We start from the raw sequence: 26,664 nt of genomic DNA on the forward strand, positions 1-26,664 counted from the left end.
GGCAATAGAGACAGTGTTGACACATGAGAGCGTGCACAATATTGATGCAAGTGATTTAGGTGATGAATTGAAAGCCCTTTCAAGATACATTTCAGCAGGATCAACTCCAAAGGCTGTTCTGGAATATATGTGCACAAATAAGTTGACTACCCTCTTTCCAAATGCTTTTGTTGCTCTGCACATACTTCTAACACTTCCTGTAACAATTGCCAGTGGAGAACACAGCTTCTCCAAGCTGAAGTTAATAAAAACACATCTACACTCCACAATGACACAGGAGAGGCCGATCGGCCTTGCAACCATCTCAACAGAGCATGAGCTGGCCCAGGCTGTGAACTTTCAGGAAGCAGTTCAAATCTTCACAACCAAGAAGGCACGGAAAGCACCACTTTGATTATTCAAACAGATAAACATGCCAGTGTTTACTATGCAGACAAGAAAAATTACATTTGCTGTTCAGGCGTTTTGAAAGTTAAATGTTACTTAACATTTTTAAACAAGGCATTTTAAGTTGTTAGTTCTCCTTTATTGGGGTAGGTAGCAGAGCAGTACCATGAGAGGAGTAGAACAGGAAGAAGGCAGAATTGAGACCTTTCAAAGTTTTGGCCCAAATGAGGAGGCATGGGGGCGTCATTTGACCTCAGGTGCCAAAATGTTGTGGGCCGGCCCTGGAAGGGGCGGTGTGAGGGCGGGAGCTCCAGGGGAAGGGGCATCATGGGAGCAGGGCATCAGGGGGAAGGGGCAGTGGAGGGGCAGGGCCAAAGTTCGGGTTCCGGTGGCCACCCTACTTCTAGGGATCTTCTGCCACTCCTGCTCCGTGCTCCCCTAGTGCCCACCCCCCCCATCTGATCCTCCCACAAGCCCTTAGCCTTTTTTCCTGCTCTACCCTTGACACATGGAAGGAGCATCCTCTCCAAAGTAGCTTGTAAAGCTGCTTACTCCTCTTCAAATTCCATCTCCAGGCTTGCTTCTGTTGTGATCCCTATCGTCAATGGCTAAGAGCTATGTAAAGGGCCAGCGGGGATTGGTGGGATAGTTGAACTATCTATCGCATACGGAAGTCCTAATTCAGGAATGCAATTAAATATGTGCTTAAGTGCTTTCAGGAAAGTGTTTCAGTGTGTGCTTAAAGTTAAGCATGTGCTTAAGTGCTTCCCTGAATAAGCTTTCCAGGCCTCAAATTGTGAGCTGTTTGGAGCGAGGACCGAGTCATCGTATGCGTTTGAACATTGGCTAGCACAGGGTGGCTTTGTTCCCAATTCACTATTGGGATTGCTGTAACAGCTTATACAAGTAATCATTAGTGCTGGCTGGGAAATAGTAAACATGTTTTTGAGAAAAATATTTAAAGGAATGAAAACCTTTTTTTGTTTTTTAAGTTTTTTTCCCAATGAAAAACTGAACACTGGAACATTTGGGGGGGGGGGAGGCGGGGAGAGAAGAGACGGTTGCTGTGGGAAAACTGGAAAATTTCAAAAGAAAGTAAAATTGGCCATGAAAATTTTAATTATGAAAAATTGTGGCCATATTTCATCTTTGAAAAAACATTGAAAATTTTGACTGGCTCTAGTTATTCTAATTAATTCCTTCTCTTGGTCTGGGTTTCATGGCTTGTACTTTGTTCAGCTGAACAGGAATGGTCCTTAAATCTCCTTTTTGTCACCAGGAGCAGTACTTTAAGATTCTCTCTTTGTTTGGCATAGTCAATATTTGGAAAAGCTGCATGAAGGGAATCAAAGACAGAACACTAACTGAGAGAACAAAAGAGAGAACATGTTCCAATTAAAAATATATATGTGGTAAAGAAAAAGAGTAGCCGAGGTGGCTTATATCGATAAGCATGTTTGTGAACGATGCAAACTATAGGACTGGGATGATATCACCGAAACCGTGCTGCAGAAATAGAACTTTTATTTAAAAGCTGAGTCATTTTAATTTTTCTATACAATAACCACATCTCCGGCCATTTTAGGGTTCTGTTCCCTGGTATTTATTTTATTTTATTGTTTTCCCTACTGAATGGAATTTAATTTCAACTTTTTCACTTCTTTCAAAAGAATACTGATGTTCTATTAGAGTCTTTTGTTTATGCCTAGGGGAGTATAATATGGGTAAGGACAGCGTAAGCTTCTTCACCCTGCTCACCAGGGCACCTCGCCTTTGATCTGGAGGGGCTATATCTGTGGGCAGGAGGTGAGCGCTTTCTGCATGCCCATTCCGATCTTGTCCTAAATAGAGTGCAGACATCCAGCCTGCTGGTTTCATGAGTCTGACACCTGCCTACTAAAAAATGGACTGTGACCATGAGAATTTTGAAAGTTCTTAAGTAATGGGGGAATACATTTGTTAAATAACAGGAAAGTTAATGGGCCTGATCTTGCATTCTGTTAAACAAATGAAGTCACCTCTGTGACTGATTAGCCCAATTAATTCATTTTTTCCCAGTGAATTAAGCAAGTTTGTCTGTCTTATTCTTGTGCCCTCCCACAATCTCTGCTTGCTTCTCTGCAAACCAGCGAGGATCCCACCAGCACAAATGCATCAGACTAAACTTTTCACTTGGTTTCAGCTTCACCTCTTCCTCTTCAGCACTCGGAGCAGGAAGGGCAAACAGGAACCAAGGGACTTTCTGACAGATAAGCATTCTATATTTAAGAGCTGAGGACAGCGGGGTTAGCTAGCTCATGCCTGCCAGTGTTCCTAACTCAGTCCTCCTGAGTCCCATTCAGAAAGAGAGGGGAGCAGATCTATGTTTGCCTTCATCTCCCTGTCATTTACTTGCGACAGTTTGGCTAGCTTGTCTAGGGTGGGGGAATCTATGTTACATGTTAAATCTCTCAGTAAAGGACAATGTTTATAACTAGAGTTGAGGGAGTTGGGGATGAGATATGGAGAAATGTGCATTTGAATGTCTCCGTGTATTGTGAGTTGAATTTTACATAGGATTTGTCAAACCAGATGATAGTATTGGTCCCTTTGTTACCTGGGGTTCTTTCAACCCAAAGCTCTTGGTAACTTTTACTCTGTGCGAGGTGGTGTCAGGAAATAAATCAGGGGAGAAATGACCATCCGACCGATAGATGGCTGCACAAACAGGATAACACAAGAGTGCTTTCACTTAAAGCTAAACTTTACTTACACACGGCCGCAACAAGTTAGTAAAACACCCCCAACCCTTGATAATTACCAAAGCTGAATGTGGCTCTCAAGTGACATGGCGCAGGCTTCCAGTGGCCAAATCCTCCGTCTGCCAGTGGGGACCACAAGATATATCCAGAGGGAGAGTCCAAAAAGAGTCCCCAAATGAGTCCCACTACCTCAAACTTTCCCCCTTATTTATACATTAGTAATAGAATAACATGTTTCTTAAAGAAAAATTGTTAAACAAGCAGTTTCAATGGTCAAGCAAGAGGTTTTTTCTGATTATTGATTAACTAAGTGTGGGTTTTTCCAGAGTTTACAGCCTTGAGACCCCAATAGGCATTCCTGGGGCACATCCTGCTTTTTTAAAATGCATGTATCAACAACTTCAACACAATTCTTATCAGGAAGGACGTGGGGCCAGGCTGCCCTTTCTGTGGCACCCCAAACCCCCTCCCCTCCTACCTTGGTCAAGCTGAGACTGCTTAATAGGTTGCTTTTAACAATAAGCCATAGTGGTTTCAGGCACTATACTGGTTTGCCAAAGTCTCGCCGTACACTTCTTTAAGCCTTTCATTGTAGCCCAGACATACAAAATACCACCATGCACTTGAACAACTAGCCAACGGTGCAATGCTATACATAAGGCAAACATTCCTTCCTGATCACCACAGGGGAGAAGTTACACCTTTAAGTGTGAAATTTAAATGTCCATATTCCCTTACCATACATAGAAATATAGCTAGTAGACATGAACTTATCCAGCTCTGTTGAATGTGATTTAACTTTCTATAACCCTGGTTGCTGCTGCTGATGTGATGCACTGAAGTGTATTTGTTTGTGTTGGCTCTAAACTTGCTGCCCTTTCGTGGGATTAAGTGGCCCCTTGAATTTATGTTATTCTCCAGCACAAAAGGAATAACTGACCCATTTTCACTCAAACTCCCAGAATAAAGTAATTCATTCCCATAATCCAAGGTATACACAGATATACACCCAAATGCAGATGATTCATTACAGAAAATATCCTATAGATGTAGAACTGAAGCAGCAGCTTTCTAGGCCTGCTAGGTTTTTGTAATTCACTTCTGGGTGTAGCTTTTCAAGGGACTAAAACCCCAAATCATTTTCCTTCCCAGAGTCCATTTTTTCCACTTTCTGATTTTCGTTTACAATTTTAACAAATGATTTCACTTCCAAATTTGGGAATTTTGCTTTTGATGATTTCCAATGGCTTTCATTATCATAGTGCACTATGCATCACTGTAGTTACTGCTTGTCAAAGTTTGTCTTATAAAGTCCTCTTAATTCAGTGACAAACACTTTATGCGGGCCAAACTTTGACATGCAAGGTACTGGGACTCAAGCAATTTAAAAATAATACTAAATTAAATAACAGCAGCAAGAGACCCCTTCAATGTCTGATTTTTCTTTGGAGTCAGCCTGGCACCATTCCTCCAGATTTCATCTTTGGCCCTCTAATTTCATAGTTACCAGCTCCACTTTTAGGGGAATTGGGCACTGATTAACATTTATATTCTATGTGCTATGGATGATGTCCAGTTTTACATCCTCTTTTCCACTGGCCTACTCAGGGCCTCTCACTGTAGAACAATTGCTGTAATTAGTTTAAATAATGGATGTTTGATTAAACCGAGCTGCTAAGCCCTCAGAGTCACCACAAAAGAGATTTCCTCTTCGCTTGAAGAAGTGATATGATGTTGGTTGCATGGAGAATGAGAAGCTTTGGTGTGATTATAGCCTGTGTCTCCAGTCATTGCATCACACTAGTCACAGAGAGAGATCACTTTACCATCAGGAGGGCTTTGCCCAGTTCTGTCACTTTGGCTTTTCAACCCATCCAGGCCATTTTGTTACCTTCTGGATGGATTTATTGCAACGTCTCTGATTGGTCTCCCAGCAGGGACTTCATAATGGTTCTGGTTGATTCAAAATGTAGCCACCAGGATTATAAATCAGACAGATGGGATTTTGTATATTTCATCTAAATCATAAGAATCATATAAATTAGATTGTAAACTCCTCAGAGCAGGAACCATGTCTTCCACTGGGAATGTACAGCACCTTGCACAATAGAGTAATAGGGCTGTGTGGACACAGGGAATTGGGGACTGGGAGAAGAAACAATCCCCTTCAAAGACCCACAGCGAGGAGTAAAGCCACTCTGTGGCCTCAGTTGCAACCTCTGTGGCTATTCTTCCTAATCCCAATGTGCGTGGTCAATGGCTGGTGGAGCTGCAGCATTGTCACTCCACTGTCCTCACTCCTTTCTGGAGGTGGAGTGAGCTCCCTAGCACATAGGGTAGGGCGGGTGGTCCTACCACAACTGGGGCCTGCTATGGTGAGTGGGGGAAGGACATGTAGTTTGACCATATAAATTTACTAAAGAAAATAGTAGTTTGTCATCATGGAATGAGATCATCTTCCCCCTCTCCCTCTTGTTTAATGTGGAGAGTAACAATCCAGTCACCTGTGCATGGTTGGGGAACTATCTAAATTCTCTCCTAGTTTGATTTTGTTCAGAGGGACAGAGGTGTTTCACTCAGTGTCTCCCTTTCCTTCTGCAAACCCAGCATATTTAACACCCATTTCCGGGTTGCTGGGGTTTTTTGTTCAATAAATTGGGAGCCGCAAAGATGCAGGCTGGGGATTTGTAAAACCTGTTCTCAGACTCTCTAGAAAGTAGAGCTCCAGTTACTTCATCTGTCTACTGGCACCTTTGGAGTGAATCAAGGAGTAAAGTACTACTTTGAACGAATGCGTCATGGTGGCAGAATCTGGCCCGTAATGACTGTGAAGTACTCTCAAAAGGAAACTGATCCAGAGCCCACCCAAGGCAATGGGAGTCTTTCCAATGACTGCAGTGGGCTTTATTTAGGGTCCTAGAAGTACAAAATAATTGTTAGTATTATTAGTTTAAAACTTTTCATAGAAACAGGAAATACATTGGAGCATGAGTGTGTTACAGAAGGTGCAGTCGGCATGCTAAGATTATTGTTTCAAAGTTTCACAAATACTTGTTAAAATGTCTTTGGATTATTATTGTAAAATTTCAGCATCTGTACTGGGTTTGGTGATTTTTTTATTTTTAGTCTGAACTATTTTGCACATTTTAAACAAGGCCAGTACCCACCACTCTGCCTTTTTTAATTTGCTCTGTGACAATGTTCAAGAATCAAAATGGCAAAAGTTTAATTTGATAAACCTCAGCACTAACCATCTGGTGCTGCTGAGGAATTAATGTCTGAGGTCACCCTGGAGCTGCTATCTCCCCCCCCCCCCCGATTCCCACCCCCTGAATCCTCTCTTAAGAACCAGAGGGTTGAATTTCACTGTAATAGGACATGGAGATGAAAATTACCATCAAGGCTAAAATGCGGTAGTCACTTCAGACAAAGAGACATCTCTCCAGCCAAGAGACGTTACATCTAGTGGCCGCAGTAAGGACTGTCTGGAAGCTATTTCTGCTGAAGCAGAGTTTAGATGGTTAACAGTTCAAGGAATTAATAGCTTAATGGACCATCACTGAATAGGTTGATATCTTATGGGAGATGGTCTTAAAATAATGATCTTTGATTTGCTCCAATCCTTGGAATCGCCTTCCTAAAGTATGACAAGGTTAGTAGCAGTTTTAAAGCGAGGGTAATTGGGATTTTGTTTTAAATCCTTTATTGAAACAGAATAACTCCCCGCTCCCTTTTATCTTCTACCAAACATTTCATTTGTGTCCTATCTGTTTTACGGTAAATGAAATATCCTGATATGAAAGTATTTATGTCTATTGAGTCCAAAGATCTTTTGCCTAATCTGTTATAGAGAGTTGTGGCCTTTTAAAACGTTATATCGTGACTTCTCAAAGACAGGTATTGCTCATATATTCTGGTGAGTAGATAATCTGAAATGTAAAGAGACCCATACGAAACTGCACAGTCTGCCCCTTGATTGTGCTATCATTCACTGACATAGTCACAGTTTCCAGTGGAGTTTACCTGCGAACAGTCACTTTTTTTAATTGTAAGAACACTGTCAATTTAGAAATGGCATATTTTAAACAGTTTTCTTATCCAGGTTACTAACAAGGGCTTAGAGTTAATAAAACTGCGCGTAATTATAAAATCCTCATATATTTTTCATTATTAATGACAATTGTTTACTTTTTATTGCATTTCTCTTAACTTGGAGAATGCTGTCAATTTCACTTCCAGGTTATTATTTCCATAACATTTAGATTGCAAACAGAGCAGGGGTCATGTTTGTTTGTAAACAACAGTTTCCTTGCATACTTTTAAAAAAGAAAATCAGAGATATTTCTACTGCTCTTAACTTTAGTGAAAGCCTGATATTGAATAATCTAAATTTGAGTTGGTGGTGATGCCTTAAATAATATTGAAATCAAAAGTGTGAAACATCTCCTAAGTTAGTTCCTTTAATATGAAGTCTAAAGTGGGTTCAACTGTGAAAGAACGAAGCACTGTTAAAAGTCAGTGAATGTCTACAGCATTTCCCTTTTAAAACAATGCTTGGTTCGCTTACTGTCCTCATTGGAACAAACAGAGTCTGGGGCTTCAGAGGTCTCAGATAGGGCAGATACCAGAAATGGGGGTATGAATAGGCAAGAGAAAGCCCATGGGCCTTATTTTGTTTGATTTTGATGGCCTCTTACAATATTATCAGAACTTCTTGGGTCTATTTATAGTAATGTCATTCAGTAGTCCCTATACGTTATCTTATACTCATGTAGCCCCGTATTCAGCAAAGGACTTAAGCACGTGCTTCATGTTAAGTCCCTACTACTGAAGTACATGCTTAGAGCTAAACCCTGGGCTGGATCTGGGCTGGAATACTCAGCACCTTGCATGATTGAACCCTTATGGGCATGTTCAGAGTAATTTGTCTTCAGCAGCTGGCCACACAGTACATTCTTTCAGTAATTTTATACATGTGAGTTGGCTCATTCAGTGAGACCCCTCACAGGTGTTGGAGTTATTCACATGTGTAACAGTTTGCAGGATTAAAACCTTAGGCAAAACTTAATTTACTCTTGATTTCAATGGGGAGTTCCGCTTAAAAATGGATGATATGATATGGCAAAATTAACATATTTTAGCAAAGAATTTCCCCAGCAACATAAATGCAGATATTAAAGGTAGTTCAGTCATAAAACTTCTAGAAATAAAATAGTCTTTGATCAATAAAAGGCAATTATTCTTTTCTTTTAATACTTAATATAAATTAAGCAAATAAACACACTTCTTACCCTTTATTTTCTATCTCTTAAATAATGTTATTAATATTCTTACAATTGCTTTAAGAAAACTAGTGCAAAATTTATGACAAAAGTAGATACATGATTTCTCAAGCTGCCATTAGTGAATCAGGTAATTAGTGTGACTCAGTCAGGCCCATTGCTATGCAACAGATGACATTTTTTCTTTTGAGACCCCAAGAATGAATGAACTGGGTTCCACTCTCACTTAAATCTGTGGAACCTCATTAACTTCAGTCTGGTCACATGGAGGTAATTGACTTTGAGGGCAGAATTTTTCACGTCCTGTGACGACTCAGTTTTGCTCTTTGTGGTTGCAAGTTGGTTGAGTTGCAAGCTTTTTCTGTTGCTAATGATCTAACAATAGCACTGGGTCTCAGGCTTTTGAGGAGTGAGGTCAGTTTCCCTTAAGCAGTATGTGATCTTAGAAAGACATTTTGATGACAGTTACAAAACTGAGTTAAGTAATATGCAATATCAATTTTTTGCCCTTGTTATGATGTTTTAATGTTCATTTCATTTAAAAGACTAGAAGTTAACTAAGTTCAGTGAAGCATTCTTCTTAGCATATGTGCAATATGCCTCAGGTGGCACCTGACCAGGAATCATCACTGAATTTGATCCGCTGGTTGGATCTTTAGCTTCCCTGGGGAGTGTGACATGAATGCTGATCCATGTCTCCCAGTGACGCAGTTATGAACCCTATCTTTCCCACACGTTATGAGTGTTCAAATGGAACATTAACAGGTTATTTCTTGGTTATACCTGAGCAGGTGCTGAGCTCACTGGGGTACAGACCCATTTTCCTTTAAACTTCCCTAGCTAGTGAAGTACCATCTTATCACCGTTTGAACTAGTGTCTTGTAACAGTGGTTCTCAAAGCTGGTCCACCACTTGTTCAGGGAAAGCCCCTGGTGGACTGGGCCGGTTTGTTTACCTGCCGCATCCACAGGTTTGGCCGATTGCGGCTCCCACTGGTTGCAGTTTGCTGCTCCAGGCCAATGGTAGCTGCAGGAAGTGGCACGGGCTAAGGGATATGCAATTGGCCGAACCTGTGGATGCGGCCAGTAAACAAACCGGCCTGGCCCACCAGGGGCTTTCCCTGAACAAGCGGTGGACTGGTTTTGAGAACCACTATCTTATAATGAATTATCTGCATTGATCAGCTTCCAGATCCATTAAAAATAAGCAAAGAAATGAATGCATTGAAATAGACAATTTAAAAAGTAACTTATTTTATTAAAGCACAGAAAAATATAGGTATTCTGATAGGTCAGCTGTGGCTGTGCAGTTATTTTTAAACGATCGGGGCAGGAGATTAGTAAATGTTAGATGTTCTTCTATATGTTCAGCAAAACGCCTACAAATTGGGAGTGAAAATTGAATGCAGTCAAGGCATTGTCCCTATTGCATGAATTCAGAGCTGCTGCTCATTCCACTTTCATTTACTATCACGTTCATTTGGTTTGAATTCTTGCTGTTTGCCCTTCACACATTTTGCAGCTCCTAAGAAGGATTACTGTTGCCTGCATATCTTAATGGCATGAATCTCTGGAGCCCTCTCAGATGTCTCAGTGACTTGAGCTTGATTTAAATAATTAATGAGCAACGTCCCAGAATGTATTGGTAATTCAAACTGCATTATCCAAGGGTATGTACTGACAACTATAGATTGATGCACACTTACTCCTTATTCCAGCCTGCATTACACTAAAATTCACAAAGATCTCCTTGTTAACTCATGCAGTAAACCCAGGCGCGCAACTAGTGTGACTAGATAGCAAGTGTGAAAAATCGGGATGGGGTGGGAGTAATTGCTTACATAAGATAACGCACCAAATATTGGGACTGTCCCTGTAAAAGTGGGACATCTGGTTACTCTACACACAACTGATCTGCTGGTGGCTTTGAAGGGTTCTCTGAGACAGATTTAAAAGGAATTATAACAATGGTTTAGTAGGATAAACTTATTTAAGCGCTAACAGATCTCTCTTCACTGGTGAGAAGCACCCCTGATTTTCTTTCCATATAATTATGTCTCATTCTTTCAGGCTTTTCATAATTTCATTTTTAATGGAGTCAGCTGCTGCTATTGGCGGTGTTGTAACATTTACAGGCCTCAAGCAAAGTCAGGGCCCCACTGTGCTAGGCAGTGCGCAAACACATGGTCCAAGACAGTCCCTGGCCTGAAGGGTATGCACCCTGAATAGACAAAACAGACAAAGGATGAGGAAGGAAACTGAGGCACAGAGAAGTGAAATGACCTCCCCAAGGTCACACACCAAGTGAATGACTGAGCCAGGAACAGAATCCAGACCTGCTGACATCGCTGGCCAGTGCCCTTCCTGCTGCTTCTTGGGCACTTTTTAGTCATGGTTGTTTTAGATATAAACTTGTTTGTGATTTGTTTTTTTATGAGCTGAAAAAGCAGCCTTGCAAACTCATTGCCCCATAATGCACTCCTCATCAACACCAGTTTTATGGCTGCCTCTTAATGAAGGGCTCTCTCTGCCGGTCCTGACAGCTCATGCACCTTTAAAGGGAAGAGTTAATCCCTTTGCTCCCCGACTGGGGGCATGATGCATATACACTCCATCATGTAGCCTTAGACAAAATGGATCTGATCTTTCTAAGATGGTTTTGTGTCTAAAACACAGGATTTAGGGCTCTGGTTTCTATTCCTGGCTCATCCAAGGTGGACCTGTGTGACTGTTGGTGTCTTGCTTAATCTCTCTGTGCCTCATTTTTCCCTTCCAGAAAATGGAAGATGATGACTTTCCTCCCTTCATATGAGTGTTGCGAGGCTTAATTAATGAATGTTTATAAAGAATGTGAGAGTCCCTCTGATGGGAGGTGCAACAGAATGACAGTGGCTTGTTATTTACTGTGACTATACTGATGGTGAAAGAAGACTTTAGTATGATATAAGAAGTAGATCTAAATAATAATTCAGAGCTGTCTTGCTACCTGTAGGAACCACTCAGTTCCTCAGGACTACTTCAGATGGCAACCTTGCCTAAGTACTTGTTCAGCCCATGTTGTTCTGCTAACAGAATCCAAGTGTGTCTGCTTTTATGCACCTCCCATTGGAAAGCCCCTCTCGCTGAGATTAAGGAAGTCATTGTCCTTTTCAGTTTCATGTCCCCATTGGAAAGTTGTCTCATCACTAGTTTTTAGGATGTTCTTTTGTTGTTGTTGTTTTGTTTTTTTTTACTGTATGCACAAAATAATCCAGTGCACGAGTAATAAGCAAATGATTCTTCCTTTCCTTTCTTTCCTTCTTTTCACCCAGGTACTGTGGACATGGGTGGCAAACAGTCCACAGTTGGCGATGTCTCCGTAGGTCGCTCTCCTGTGATAGGAAGCATTCAGCATGCTTACAAAAGTGGAGACACCAATAAGGCCCAAGAGCTGATTAAACTCTCATGTGAGGAGAACATATTACAAGTGAAAAAGGTAGAGTATATGTTATCTGTCATCAGGTCTCATTGGAAAAGAAACCTACCAACTCTGGGCTTGGATTTGCAGTTGTTTCTTAAGCAAAAGGCCCATTCACTTTTATCTTACAATATTACCCAGAAACCCGCAAAAGATTGGAGTCTTTATTGCGCTGGGCACCGCACAAGCACAAAGTAAGAGGCAGATCTGCCTTCAACTTTCTAACTAGACAGGAGAGCCAATGGTTTGGAGAGAAAGCAGGCATAGGTAGGTGAAGTGGCCTATCCAAGCTCATATAACAGGTCAGTGTAGAGCAGGTGAAATCCTGGTTCCAGTAAAGTCAGTGACAAAACTCCTGTTGACTTTAATGGGGTCAGGATTTCACCCCAAGTTTCCCAACTCCTAGTCCTCTGCCCTGGCCACTGGACCTTACTGCAGTTTTACCTGAGTGAGGACTGAGTAAGCACTGCAAGATTTAGCTCTTCACTTCTAGATGCTATTTCAAGATGATTTACTTGGTTGCAGGGAAGGGAAAAATAATTCTTGCACCCTCATTTCAGAAACTGTCAATTAACCATTCGTTCTTCACTAACTGTTTATAGTGAATGGTTTTACTCAGAAAAATGACTTTGTAAAAATGGTTTGGGGAGGAAGGGGGTGGGGGTTCCATGTTGTGTCATGATTCCAGAAAAAGAGGCCCCTCATAGCAAAATACATTATAGATTATGGGGTAAATGGTTTAGTAATCTGTATTAGCCCAAGAGAGGCTTGTACTTTGAGTTTTGTTTTTGTTCCATTTCTGTTTGGAAGTCATTGGAGATGATGAAGGGGCTGTTGCAGCCGCTTGGACAAAGCTATTGGCTTCTTTCATGCCAAATGTAATGTGACTTTTACCTTGCCTATCCTACTTATGGCTACTGGTTCTTTTAGCTTTTAGAGAGGCTCATGTGTTTAGATCCAGAGGTCCCAGCTTCAGTTCCTAGCAGTGACCTCTCCAGGGGCATTGCATAATGCCAGCAACAGAGCAGGCACTAGTCATGGTGCAGTTCGGAACGATTGTGCAAATCTGCTCGGGAGGAGCTAATCACTCTAGATGTTCTGGGAAGTGGGGTTCCTTCAGGTCAAGGTTGAGGTTTCATATGAGGTCATTCAAAGGAAATGTACAATGTGTCTGGCTGCCCTGAGCCTCTTCCAGAGTCTACATCACAGACCTTGATTATCTTTGGAAGATACTGAGTTGTTTTAATATAGAATGAAAACTTGCATTCTGTGGTTACACAAAAACATGTCAAATCTTATCTACTCACTGTAGTAGACTGTTCCAGTACAGAAAACGGATGGAGTCAATGAGGTAATTTAGAAAGGCATTTACAGAAAAGAGATTTTGTCAGCCGAGAGCTTGGTTTGCCCAAAAGCCATAGCGTGTGTAATACAGTAATATCAAGTCCTGAGTATGACAATCGGCGATGAATGGCAGTCTGTCTTCAGCACCAAATTTGGGAGGTCTGTGTTCAGGCCCAGATTTTACTATATGCTTCCTCTGTGACCCTGGTCTCTTAATCTCTTTCTGTCTCAATTTCCCATCTGTAAAATGTGGATGATAATTCCCAGGGGTGTTGTGATGATAAATTCATTAGTGTTTGTGAATAGAGTTCATATACTACGGTGATGGGGGACATTTAACTACGTAGCTAGAAGGTCCCCGTCATCACAGTCTATCTACTTCATAGTCCTCAGAAAAAGATGTGAGAGGGAGAGATTACGTTGCCTTATTATGCTGTGTTTCCTCCACTAGTGCCAACTTTTGAGTATTGCATCAGCATATGGAGATCTTCATGCAGTGAGGTATTTACTCAAGGAAGCGTTGGTGGGGTTACCGACGGAACCCAGTGATGATAATCCGGCTGTGGTGGCAGCATATTTTGGACATGAGGACATTGTGAAGGAATTATTGGATTCTTTGCTCGGTACGTTTTTTTTGTCTCACTGTCTGTTGGTGACCAGCTTGTTCTCCTCCTCCCCGCCCCCACTTTTACACCAGTCTCATGGAATTGCACAGTTGTGTTGTAGATTCAAACCAGCACTCCTTTTTTCCTGTCTCCTCTGGGAAGGGAAAGTGGGTGGCAGGATCTGATATCCCTTGTGCCTAGAGACAACTTCCCTTCTGGGAAAAAATATTCCATGTTTGCTGACTGGAAATCGCACAAGAAGCCTTTTTTCTGGCAATTAATTCCCATCAACCATCACAGCTGGGTTATGTCCCGGCCCCTGCAGAGAACAGAGAGTATTTTGAGGAAGCACAATCCCACTTTAAAAAGTGTGCTGGCACGCTGCAGTGATACAGTTCAGATGGGTCGTGAGCCAGTGCCTGTTGAATGAGCATTGGTTCGAGCTCATAGATAGCAGCACATTTTCTTCTCTTTTGTTGTTGGCTTTTTCAGCTTTTCTTTTCGAGAGGGTTGTTCGTTATTGTGCACATGTTATTTATTTTAATGATGTGAAGTTACTGCTGATGGAAAAGGCTCAAGCTCCAAACCTCATTGTAAGAGCAGATACAGTGTTCTGGTGCAGCCCTGCAAGATTGCAACTGCAATACTCTAGGCATCAGGGCAGTCCATTTTAAACACCTGGTCCTTCATTTATGAGGGCTAATGGGTTTTTTTTGCCATTGACTTCAGTGGAAGCAGGATGAACCTGTTAAAAGACAGGTAGATGAGCTTTTAATTTTTAAAAATACATCTAGAAAGCGAAATAGCAATAGAAATTTTCCCATCTCTATTAAAAACAGTTTGGGGGTTGAGTTTAAACATCCGCCTACCAGGTTTGCAATGCAGACATTGCATTATTGTGCTGGGTCACTGGAACAGAAAATCACACTGGCCAGACCATTTTTATGACTCAAGCTGAGAAGGGGAAAGGGGAGGAAGCAAGCCACATTAGACAGTGAAAATTAAATTAGATTTTAAAAAAATCTGTTCAGTCATCAACGATGGTTTTAGTAAGACAGGAAACTTAGATCAGTTTGAAGCTGACCAAGTCCCTGTATACTCTGAAGCTAACTAATAAGAACATTGCAATGATTTCTTTCACACTTCCTGTTTTTTTTCTGAGTTACAAGCACCATAACCTTCAGTAGATTTTTCTGTAGGACTCCCCACTGATTGCCATGAGAATATCATTTCTGGATCAGCACTAGGGCATGATGATAATAAATGACCTATATATCCTGTGCCAGAAGTCGTGCTCTGGCAGATTTGCTGCAATGACTCTTGTTGGGAAGAGATGGCCCAGCTAAAGTGTTCAAGTCCGTAGCTTACTGTTGAACTGGTGCCTGGCTTTTGGGATATGAGATTTGGGGGTGTTATGGAGTTGCTAAGGGTGAAGAGGGTGAGGTAATTTCAGCTGAGAAATTGTGAAGAGGTTGGATGTAAATTCGAGCGTGTAGACCTTGCAGAGCTCCAGCTCACTCCTGCTGTGAACATTTTATGCAGGATGTTACTTGGTAACATAAATGGAAACTGACTGTTACTTTGTGCATATTAAATGTAAGTCCGGGAAGGTTTATGAGGAATACCTGGGGTGTACACTGAGAGACCACGTCAGGAAGCCATTTAATCATGTAAGGCAAAAGTCAGGCACATCCCTGCGCAAAGCCTAAGGAAATGGGCTATCCTGGGGGATGGAAGCCAACCCTCATCCACTGGCAGAGGGTGGGTCAGTTCTGCAGCCTCTGGACTCAGTTGTCCTGCTGGGATTCATGGACCCTCGATCCCCCTAATTGCAGCCTGCTAACCAGCCGCCAAACTCTTCTGCACTTTGAAATGCTGGTACAGAGCTTAGCATTGCTATGGATGTGAAGTCTCCCTGAATACCTGCTCTGCAGCCACGTATCCCCATGGTGGGTCTGCTGCTATTCTGAGTTATTCTGGGCCCCCAGCGCTGCTGGGTGAATGTCATGAGAATTGCCCCTTGGCTTGATGGGAAATGAAGAACAGAATGGATAGCACTTAGCATCCACCTCAGTTAAGAAAAGAGAGTGCATCTAGTCAGGTTAGGATTCCTGTAAAGGATGCTGTAATAGCATAGTCAACTGCCTGACCATTTGGGCCTCTTCCTGTATGTCCTGCCTTTTACGTTGTTAATGATCAACTATCTTGCATCCAAAGCAGCAAATAAAGCCACTGTCTTATCGTTCTGACAGGTCCCAGTAATTTCCAGCGACTCCTGAACTGGATGCTGGCCATCTCCTGCCAGCAGGGACACTTGACGATAGTTAAATTCTTAATCCTCACTTACAATGCTGACCCTGGGAGCTGCGCAGTAAGGAAGAATGAGTTTCCAATTCTTACGAGATTACCCCTGTATGCTGCTATAAAGGCAGGTACGTAATTGCACATTCTGCACCTATGTCCCTTTTTCAATGATAATGTCTTCTAAAGAATGGGCCAAATTCCGCTCCCTCTCACGCTGGTGTCAGTGTGGATTGACTTATCTGGAGTTATTATGGATTGACACCATTGTCAATTTGGCCCTGAGCCTTTTGTCAGATTTAAGGCGGAGCCCTGCAAAATGGAATAAACTCAAACCATGGGAGACTCAGAACTTCCTCCAGATGGCAATTCTTAAAATAAATTCTCTGTTTCCATTTTCTAGTTAGAATTTCTTTAAAAAAAAAACCAAAAAACAAAAAAACAAAGCAAGAACCTCATAAACAAACATATCAGTTAGATACATTCCTTGACATCTAGATCTGATTTGGAATGAATATCATGTATATTAAAACACTGCCGCGCATACATCTTTATAAGATGCTAAAAATGAAGCAGCAGCCATACAAATACACTTAACTTTGTTCAGTGTTTTGAAGGTTTGACTGTAGCAAGAAACATAGGTAGAGGAAACAGGCTTCTTTAGTTTAGTTCCTTTTTTACACACCCAAGCTGATTTTTTTTTAAAAAGGGATAGTTCCATAGCATTTACAGTGTGGCTCCTTGTGGCTTCGTCCTTTTGAAAACAAGAGTACACATAGTCTGTCTTTTCTTTAAAGGGAATGAAGATATAGCTGTGTTTTTACTTCAGAACGGAGCTTGTTTTTGTTCTTACATCCTAATGGACAGTCCTGATTCAAGCAAGCACCTTCTGAGGAAATATTTCGTAGAAACAACCTTACTACCTGGTAGCGCTCCAGCAAAAACAGTAAGTAGCCATTTATCTGTCTTCTGAGAAGGTGATATAAGAAAGCATCATACTAATAATTGATGCTTATCTTTGCATATTGTGCAATGAGTATTTTTTCATCACATCTGAGAGGTGGTTTGCTATCATATACAGAGCAACGTGACATTATGTCTGCTACAAAGTGGCTTACAAGTCAGTGATGAAGTATAAGCGATAAATAATTGGGCCCATTAAATGATATTCTTTTGCAAGCCACAATATATATAGTAATTTCCACTTGGTCATTTTAATATTATGCATGAACTATGATGGTGTTTGGGAAAGGAAAGATTGATTTTGTAGTACAGGCACTGGACTAGGACTCAAGAAACCTGCATTCAATTCCTTGCTCTGTCACAGACTGCCTATGTGACCATGAGCAAGTCACTTAATTTCTGCATGCCTCAGTGCCCCATCTATCAAATATGGCCAATAGAGCTTCTTTTCTCTCATCCTCTGTCTGTCTTGTCTATTTAGATTGTAACAACATCAGGGCAGCCTCTTACTATGTGCATGTACAGTGCCTAGCACAGTAGGGCCCAGGTGTCAGTCAAGGCTGCCAGGTGTCACTGCAGTAATAAGATGGTTCATACTTTTCCACACTCAGGTCTTTTATGCAGTTTTTTTGGTAGGATGTATGTGGGGTGCAGTCATTTTGTTCCTCTGAATAAGAAGCTAATAAATTTAGGTTGATGGAGGGGCCATTCATGACTTAGCCAGTGACTTATAGCATGACTTCGGGCAGATCACTTAACTGCCTCAGTTTCCCCATCTGTGATAATTATTTTGAGATCCTCAGATGAAAAATGCTGTTAATGCAAAGTATTATTATACTTCACTGTTCTATCATACTTGTTTAACTACACTATCCTCTTCATTATTTCAACTTCAGTTATCCACAGCTCCCTCTTATCCAAAATTGGGTTATGTCCTACAACACCTGTTTTTGGAGCTATATAGATAGGTATGTAGATAATCAATAGGACGTTGTCTCAGTACTTCAGCACCTAAATTATCTCAAATTACTCCCCTTCTCCCTTGACATTTAGATAACTGAGGCTAATAATGAATATCTAACCTGAGCCTTTAATAGTCATGTTCTTCATCAGGTCATAGAAAACTGGATGAGCGAGATGGCATTGGCAAAAGGCTCTGCTTGTACAAATCCCATTGCAGGGTCAGTGCTGATGTTTGCCCAGCACTTACCACAATGGCGCCTCAATTCTGGCTTTATGGATATGAAATACTAATAAATAAAAGGGCTCTAGTATTATACACGTCTCCCTTCTCCATGTGATTGCCAAAGCTCCCTCTCGTTACTCGAGATAAAGCTGTGCAAGACAGGAACTTCAATCCACACATGTCAATTCTGTTTTACCCAGTTGCCCTTTGATTTACTGAATCTCTTAATTTAATCAGGAGTGCCAAATTATGCCTTACTCATGCCTTGTCTACACTTAAAAGTCATACCAGCATAGCTACATCAGTCAGCAAAATGAAAAACCAACATCCCCCTAGCTATGCCAGCAAACCCCCCTTTGTAGATGCAGCTTTGTTGACAGAAGAGGAGTTCTATCAGCATAGCTAACTGTCATCTGGGGATGTGGTGTTCCTACACTGACAGAATAATTCCTTCTGTCTGTTTGGGCTGTGTCTACACTACAGAGCTATGCTGATATAACTATGCCAGCATAGGTTCCATAATGTAGACATTGCCTCGGGTTTATATGGCCTGGTGGGGAGACTGATTCTTGCAAGCTCAGGGCTTGTTTTTAGTTTGCTCAGTGAAAGGAACCACACTGTACATTCTTCTTCACATTTTCAAACCCACCTGTTAGAACTTAATATTAGGTATAAAGCACTGGGGCTGGGATATTCAAAGGAACTTAGGGACACAAATTGCAGACACTGACTCCCATAAGTTCCTTGGAAACTCCCAGCTATAATTTTTATTTATATTTGTTATATGCCTGTGTAGCCCATACTAAAATACCTAAGAGCTGTGAAATATGGAAAACCTACGTGGACCAAATTATCAGCGGAATGTTGGGGAGGACTCCATTTACGTGCATACAACCTTGCACAGACTGGTAACAGGACACCCATTTGTGTACACAAATAGAGTTTATTTCCCAAATTCTGCCAGTTTCATGCACAGGTGATAGTGAGCAAAAAAACCAACAACTCTTTGTGGAAGTGCACGTGCTTAAAAACTGCACGTACACACATATTATGCAAAATATTGTTCTATGCATACAAATATTGTACTGTAAGTGCATTATTGACAGTCCATTGGAAGTCTTGTACAGTCATGCAGCATTCATTCTTGGCTTTTTTTTAACCTCACTAGCCTGTACATTGGCCCAAATTATACTTATCTGCAATCAAAATAGAATGACATAAAGTGAGTAAAATCTCCAATAAAGCTGTTTTTCTTAACAGATTACACCAAATCACTTGTCACCAAAGTGATGGTGATGGTTTCCCAGACTGCGGAATTGCACAGGACGCAGTTGACTGTGCAGCAATAAATTGTCCTGTGCAAAACACTCAAGTTTTGGCTCCCAGCCAAGCTGTCACTTTAACTCTGTGGTTATATGCTACCAGTTTCAAAGGCGGCTGATGCTTGTAAATTTAGAGGTTGCATTATGTAATGTGAGAAAGAGGCTGGATGTCATATGCCACAAGAACAGCAGCTGAATCTCTGTAGAGTTAAGGGCATTTTACTACAGTCTGGAGCTAGCAAAATAGTTTTATATGAGACTCCCAAGGAAGTGTAGGTGGAAGAAAGTAGGGATGAATCTAAGGTTATTTCTTAGCTTTTGCTAACAGATGAATAAAAGGAGATTAATTAAGCCCAGGAATGCCTGACTAGCAGCTGAGACAACTAAGTAATATACTTGTGCAGAAGAGATACTTTCCAGCCCAGTAGATATCCCACTTGAATACATCACCGAATAAAAGTCTGAAGTGTAGTACAGGGATCTGTTTTCCTGGTGAACATCCTGACATATTTAACATAGGCTCTATTATAAATGGCTTAATACTTTGCTGAAGAGTGAAGAAGAGAGGAGTTTTGAACGATGGATTTGTTTAGCAGAAACTTGTTCTTGTTTCTCACGGTTGCTGTTTATTTTTGTATGTTGAATATTTTAGGTTTTCTGTTTGAATTAGCTTTGATATACTAGGCCATCTAGTGTAAATCGCCTGGCAGCAAAGGACTCTGGCCAGGCATGAAATTGGCCTGATGTCTTTGCGAAGTTCAGGTCTTCGAATAACTGGAATGACACAGTTCAAGAAAGTGCTTACATGTGCGCTTAAAGTTGATTATGTGCTTAAGTGCTTTCCTGACTAGAAATGGTTTGCTGAATCTGGGCTGGGACGAATATGCCCCTAGTGCCCACCTTGAAGGAGGAGGAAAGTAAACATTCTCCTCTTCTTTCCTCTAATTAAAGCAAGAACTAGACAACAGCAGCCACTAAGATACGCAATGGATAATTTGGCCCCAGACTCCATAGCATTCCATGGGAACTAGAGGCATATACGAACTCTCTTCCTTTGGGTGAGACATACCAGGTGGTAATATTTTTAGTCTCAGGCCAGGACAAAAAAAGAAAAAGAAAAGAGATTACTCCACCTTTGCTTTCAGTGGGTAGTCAAAAGGGGTGCCGGCCCTTTGCACCGCCATGAATTTCACCTAGTATGCACAAAATATTTTATTATTAGGACAGCTGGTTTACACGTACTGAACCTCTCAGACAGCCGCAATGCTGTACAGAGCACTACTTGCTTTCACTTCGTCACGCTACAGAGGGAGAAAGATCAAGGGCTATTTCTCAATTTTCTTAAGCCTGTTTCTCTTTTTTCCTAATATAAAAATCCACCCAACCACTGCCACAATAAAAAGAGGAAATGCTCCATTTGTATAGGAACAAGTTGCAATCACTAAAATATACACTGCATTAAAGTGAGGTTTAGCAGGGCACAGATTCCAGGCATTCAGATGAATGTAGTCTATGCACAGATATATCTTTCCAGCTGCACATAGTGTCAAAGAATATTTTTTTCCATTACAAATAGGAAAAGAGCAAAAGAAACTGTTGCTGCTTTCATAATGAGCCCTTTTGATGTGTGTGAGTGAGAGAATCTTCTCTGACTTCTTCATCATGCACAGGCTGATTGCTGCTATCAGTTACTCCATTGCTGACACAGAAATTTTCACTGGCTATGCTCCAGAGTCACTCTGGCATTGGGCCTTCAATCCTTCCATTGTCCCTTCCATTGTCCTATTAGTCCAAGTCAAGCCAATTAAAGAAAGTGGATGATGCAAAATCTTGGTTCATGTACAAGAGCTTATCAGACAGCCTAGGTTTCTGGTAAATAATATTTGCTCGTTAGTAATTAGTAAATCAGCATCACCACACCCAGCAGAAGAATTTTAACTAGGAAAGAATTTTAGAAAGTAATTTAGCTAGAAGGGATTTTTATAATTCTGCAGAATCAAGTAGCCAGCTCCTTGCCAAGATTTAAAGGAAATTACAGAATAGGACAAACAGCAAAACTCCAGCCAATTATCCTACACCTCCCTTTGATTGTGGATCCATAATGTAACCAAAGTCTTCCATTTAGAAGCAGCAGGCTGCCTCTGACTAGTTCCAGTTAGTTTTCAAGACTGGGAAGGGGACAGATGCTTGAAAAATGCTTACCATGGTAGGGAAAAAGGAGTCTGTAGAAGCCTTCTTTGGCGGTATTGAAACCAGTAGGTCATTCGCGGGCAGGCTGTGTATAGAGACCGTTCATCTATTAGGACTAGAGAGCATGGGGTTCACTCTGTGGAGCCAATAACAGAATAGTTGTATGGCCCCAATGCAATGCCACTCTATGTTTGTTTATTCTAATCCCTGGGGTTCATGGAGACAGGCTTGCCTTTAAAGCTAGGGGAGATCATTAAGTGCTAGCTAGGAAAGAAAGCTCCTTTCTTGATGGCATTGCAGCCAAGTTTTGTTAAAACTTATTATGAGATAACCACAAAATCCAAGGCCAAATTCATCCCTGCTGTAAAACCATTGACTTTAATGTGTTTACACCAAGGATACATTTGACTCACTAGGCTTAAGCCAGACTGCAAGGTTTGACTCATGCCTCTGGCTTCCAAGGCTCATATATGAGAACATTGTGAGACCAAGATCCAAAATCAGAAGGACAAGTCAGTGCAAAAAGCTTAATGCCAAGATTTTCAAGATGCATGGGGATTTGGATGCCCAATTCCCAATAATTTGAATGGGAATTTGGGTCTTAATCCCTAAAGTGGCTTTGGAAGTCAGCCTGTGTGCTACAGTGATAGATTTCTATAGCATTAAGTAACCTCAGGATCATGAGTCTGCATTTTCTTTGTAAATGATGCACAGTAGTAAAAGGGTGAGACACAAATGAGAGACAGTTGAGACACATGGTCTTACTTGCACCCACAGAAACATGGTCATTCTATCAATGATTATTTGTTATGCGTATGGTAGTGCCTAGGGTCCCGACTGAGAATGGGCCCCGTTGTGCTAGGCCCTGTACAAATGTAGGCACAGGCTGCCCCTAGTTCTTTACAGTCTAAAGAGACAAGATAGATAAAGGGCACAGGAAGGGGCCAGAATACAGAAACAGCATGAGCAATGTAATGGCGGCAAAGGTTGTGTCTGCGCCATGATTTGTTGCTTTTGTTGCCTGAGTCCTCTCAGTGGCGTTGTGTTAGAAGGGGATTAGCACAATGGAGAGACAGAGAGAAGGAGGGGCTGGAGCAAACAGCCAGTCAGCACAGCAGGGAGAATGTTCAGGGTGAGGTCTGTAGAAAAAAGCCTGACAACACCATCAGTGTCCATCAGCCCCTGTTTGAACAGCTTTCTGCAGTTGCTGTGCCCGTGTCAGTCCCCGTGCGGTTTCTCTCTGCCTTTTCTTTCCAAAAAGCCGTGTGACTGAGGAGAGGAGGCTAGCATATGGGCCCTTGTGCCTCCAAAGGGTGGAAGATTCTCTTGTACAGTTCTGGGGCTGGAATGGCTCCAGCTGGGCCCCGTTGGACTCCTTCCCCTCCCCTGCTTGAGCTGTCCTTATGTTTTTCTCCTCCCAACACCCCTGTGAAGTAGCAAAGTATCCCCATTTTGCAGATAGGGAAATGAGGCTACACAGTCAGTGGACAGCCTCTTGTTCCCTAGATTTGTAGATTTTAAGCCCAGGCAGGACCATTATGATTTACTCTCACCTCCTGCACAACAGGCCATAGAATTTCACTCGGCCGTTTCTACACATAAGAGGTTTTCTGGTTATATCAGCAAACCCTCCTACTGTAGACATAGTTTATACCAGCAGAAAGATCATTTTGCTGGTATAGCCTGGACCAGTTTCCCAAACAAAACAGGCTGTACTGGCAAAAGGACTGTTTTTGCCAGTATAACTGTGTCTATACTAGAGTGTTCCCTGGCATGACTATGTCAGTGAAAAAATCACCTCTCTAATTGACATAGCTGGAAAACTTTTAAGGCTAGACCAGGCCCAGGTCACTCTTGCATCAATCCCGTAAATTCTGGTTGAACCAGAGCATGTCATTTAGAAAAACATTCAGTCTTGATTTAAAGACTCCAAGTGATGTAGAAGCCCCAATGGAAGTTGTTTCGATTGTAAGTTCCCCTCACTGTAACAGACTTATTTCTACTCTGAATTTGTCTAGCTTCAGCTTCCAGTATCGGATCTCACTGTACCTTTGTCTGCTAGACTAAAGAACCCTTCACTATTAGAAATCTTCTCCCCAGAGAGGTACTTACAGACTGTGATCTAGTCCCCTCTTAACATTGTCTGAGGCCAGGTCTGTACTAGAAACTTTTACCAGCATAGTAATGTTGGTTATGCGTGTGATTTCTGATTGATTGATTTGCGGATTTTCCATGCTGGCAAATAGCCTTTGGATAGACGCAGTTATAGTGGCCTAACATCCAAATAAGCTATACTGGCCAAAGCACTTTTTGCTGGTATAAGCTGTGACTACACTAGGAGGTTTTGCTGGTATAGCTCTGATGGTAAACATTCTAGTGTAGACCTACCCTTAGATATGCTTCTGGAATCCCACACGTTTGAATCTTTCTCCCACCTCTTCCTGATAAAGGGGCAATCTGACCCGAAAGAAATTCTGCTAGCTTCTCTGCCCATGTTTTCTCTCCTCGTATGGAAGAGTTTTTCCCATGTTGGGGATGATTTAGCTGAAGTTTTATTAACTCCCGCAACCCTGTTGCACCAGCACTAATTGGCAGCATCCTTCTGATTGTATTCTGGAAGGATGGCAATGGAGGAGGGTGCCCAGACCTGTCTGTGTTTTATGCCGTCTTTATTCCACAACTCAAAAGTGGGCCCACTGATTTTTGTCTAATGCTGTAAATAAATTTGCTCTTGGGCTGGTACAAGCTTCAGCTGGGAGTAAATGTTTACAGCTGACCTGTAAAATGTAACCACTGGAGTTTGTAATGAACAGACCTTTAAATAAACAGGCACAAGAGACTCTGTGAGAAAACTGCATTCACTTGGTGTTATTGTAAAAGCTCTAAAATGTACTTTGCACAAAGTGCTCTGTAGTCACCATTGCATTGGATGCCCTGGGTAATTTGATTTCTCACTGCTGACTGGTGCAGCCTGTCTCAGATGCCATGGCCACGCAGCAGTGTGATAGGTGTGGCCTTGGGCAAGTCCCTCGCACTCTGTGCCTCATTTTCTCCATATGCATAATGGGGATAATAATAATAATTGCCTTCTTACTTCGCAGGGAGGTTCTGAGGTTTCATTAGTGAATATTTAAGTGTTTTTATGTCTAAAGGACTGTGTGTATCCTATATATTATTACTGTTATTTGTTAGCCTGCACAATTATTTATAATAATTCCACTTTCCTCTGCATCTTCACCACTTGCTCTTCTTTATCTAGAATTCTGTATACCAAATAAGCATTTGGGATCAGCCTGGAAACCACCTTTGTATTTCCTTTTAATTTAAAATAAAATGTAAAAATAAATCACGGAGCTATAAATTCAGAATTTAAAAGGAAGTGAAATCAGCTAATCAGTTGCTTGCTGCTTCCTGGTGGTGCATTCATGAATCACTCCATTAAACCCAGTTTTTAAGGTTTAGCATTATATCATATAGCACAGGGTTGGGGAACCTTTTTTCTGTCACAGGCCACCTAACCACATAAAAAATTAGTCGCAGATCGTACACACGCCATGAGGGGCACGGAGGCTTGGGGCTTGCCTGTGATATTTTTTCAATGCAGAGATGATCATTAGGTGGTCACATTTTCCCATTTCCAAAGTGTTCGTGTTAGTTCAGGCTTCCACTTGGTTTTAGCCTTTAACAACTTTCATATTCTCTTTGAACAAAGGATACAATGTTATTTTTGTTCTGTTCTCACAGGCCTCTGTGGTATCCGCAATGGAATTGCTGCCCAATTGTGTCTCACAATAAATGGTGCTATTTTGCCAATGTGTTTCTAACTTCATGAGCAAATTTCCCCTGTTCACAAATTCTCTTTCCAGTAGTGCAGCTCTCGTTCTTCCCCTGGTCTGGACATGCCTTTGTAAAACACTCCTTGGAATGGCTCAGAGCTGGTGATGTTCCAAGGTTTGATAGGGAAGAATGATACATGTGAAAATATTATGTATTCTAGCAAACAGCCCACTAGTGATAAGTCTTATTCTACTGCTGCTAATCTCCTATAGGAACTCCCTCTTAGAGCTGGTCCAGACTGGGCAGTTTTGGACTGGTATTGCTAGACCGATGTTGCTGCAGTGGCACAGACCTCTCATGTACATGTGACTTGCACTAGTGTAATTTACCGTAGTTTGACCACACTGGTTGAAGGCCCTTTTTTTAACCAAGTGCAGCATATCTACCCTATGGGCTTGCAGTGACTCCTTTCCACAAGCTCTTAGGCAGCACTCCTTGAGTGTTTCACGCTCTCTGCCCCACATATCAGATGTGGATGCCATCCTGCACCTGCTTCACACGCACAACTCTAAACTAGTCCTTGTAAGAGTGTCACTTGGAGGAAATCTAGCCTGTACATCCAGAGGTGCAAGGATCCCCCTGGCGAAGGACCTAGTTTAGCTTCAAGATGCAAAAGAGGAATTTAAGAAGGGATTTAAGAAGGACTTGCAGTATGTATTCATGTCTAAGTTCTCAGGCTGTGTCCATCACTGAGGCATCTGAGTGCCTCCTGGATGGCACAGAGTTCAGCTCCCTGCACAGTATAGGATGGGGAAGCTCCCTGCACAGTATGGGATGGGGCAGGGTTTGAGGATCTACCCTGCCTCCAACAGAGAAGAGTATGTAGGTTTCATGGAAGACCACTTCACCCTCAGTGGAGCAACTCTGTAGCTATTCCACTGCTTAGGCTGGGAACTGCGTCGTTGGATGAAGCCCACGGAGCAGTTTCATGACCAGGGCATTATTGCATCAATGCATTATTTCATAGCTGGGTTATCTGAGTTCCTAGAAGCTAGTTGCATGAAAAGTGAAGCACTTACAGCTCACTTGATGATTTGTCAGTATCGTAAT

General features: G+C 41.8%; 1 protein-coding gene across 4 annotated transcripts in view; it reads left to right on the plus strand.

Moving 5' to 3' along the window:
- The window catches only part of LRRK1 (leucine rich repeat kinase 1), a 114,842-nt gene that overhangs the window by 22,215 nt on the left and 65,963 nt on the right, over positions 1–26,664 (plus strand). For all 4 annotated transcript variants that reach the window (XM_050967457.1, XM_050967458.1, XM_050967456.1 and 1 more), the window contains 4 exons: positions 11,721–11,884; positions 13,662–13,833; positions 16,068–16,247; positions 16,914–17,062. In XM_050967457.1, coding sequence (XP_050823414.1) covers positions 11,721–11,884; positions 13,662–13,833; positions 16,068–16,247; positions 16,914–17,062 — 665 coding nt within the window. The remainder of the gene's footprint in view (positions 1–11,720; positions 11,885–13,661; positions 13,834–16,067; positions 16,248–16,913; positions 17,063–26,664) is intronic.

This window comes from Gopherus flavomarginatus, chromosome 9, assembly GCF_025201925.1.
Source record: "Gopherus flavomarginatus isolate rGopFla2 chromosome 9, rGopFla2.mat.asm, whole genome shotgun sequence".
NCBI lineage: Eukaryota > Metazoa > Chordata > Testudines > Testudinidae > Gopherus > Gopherus flavomarginatus.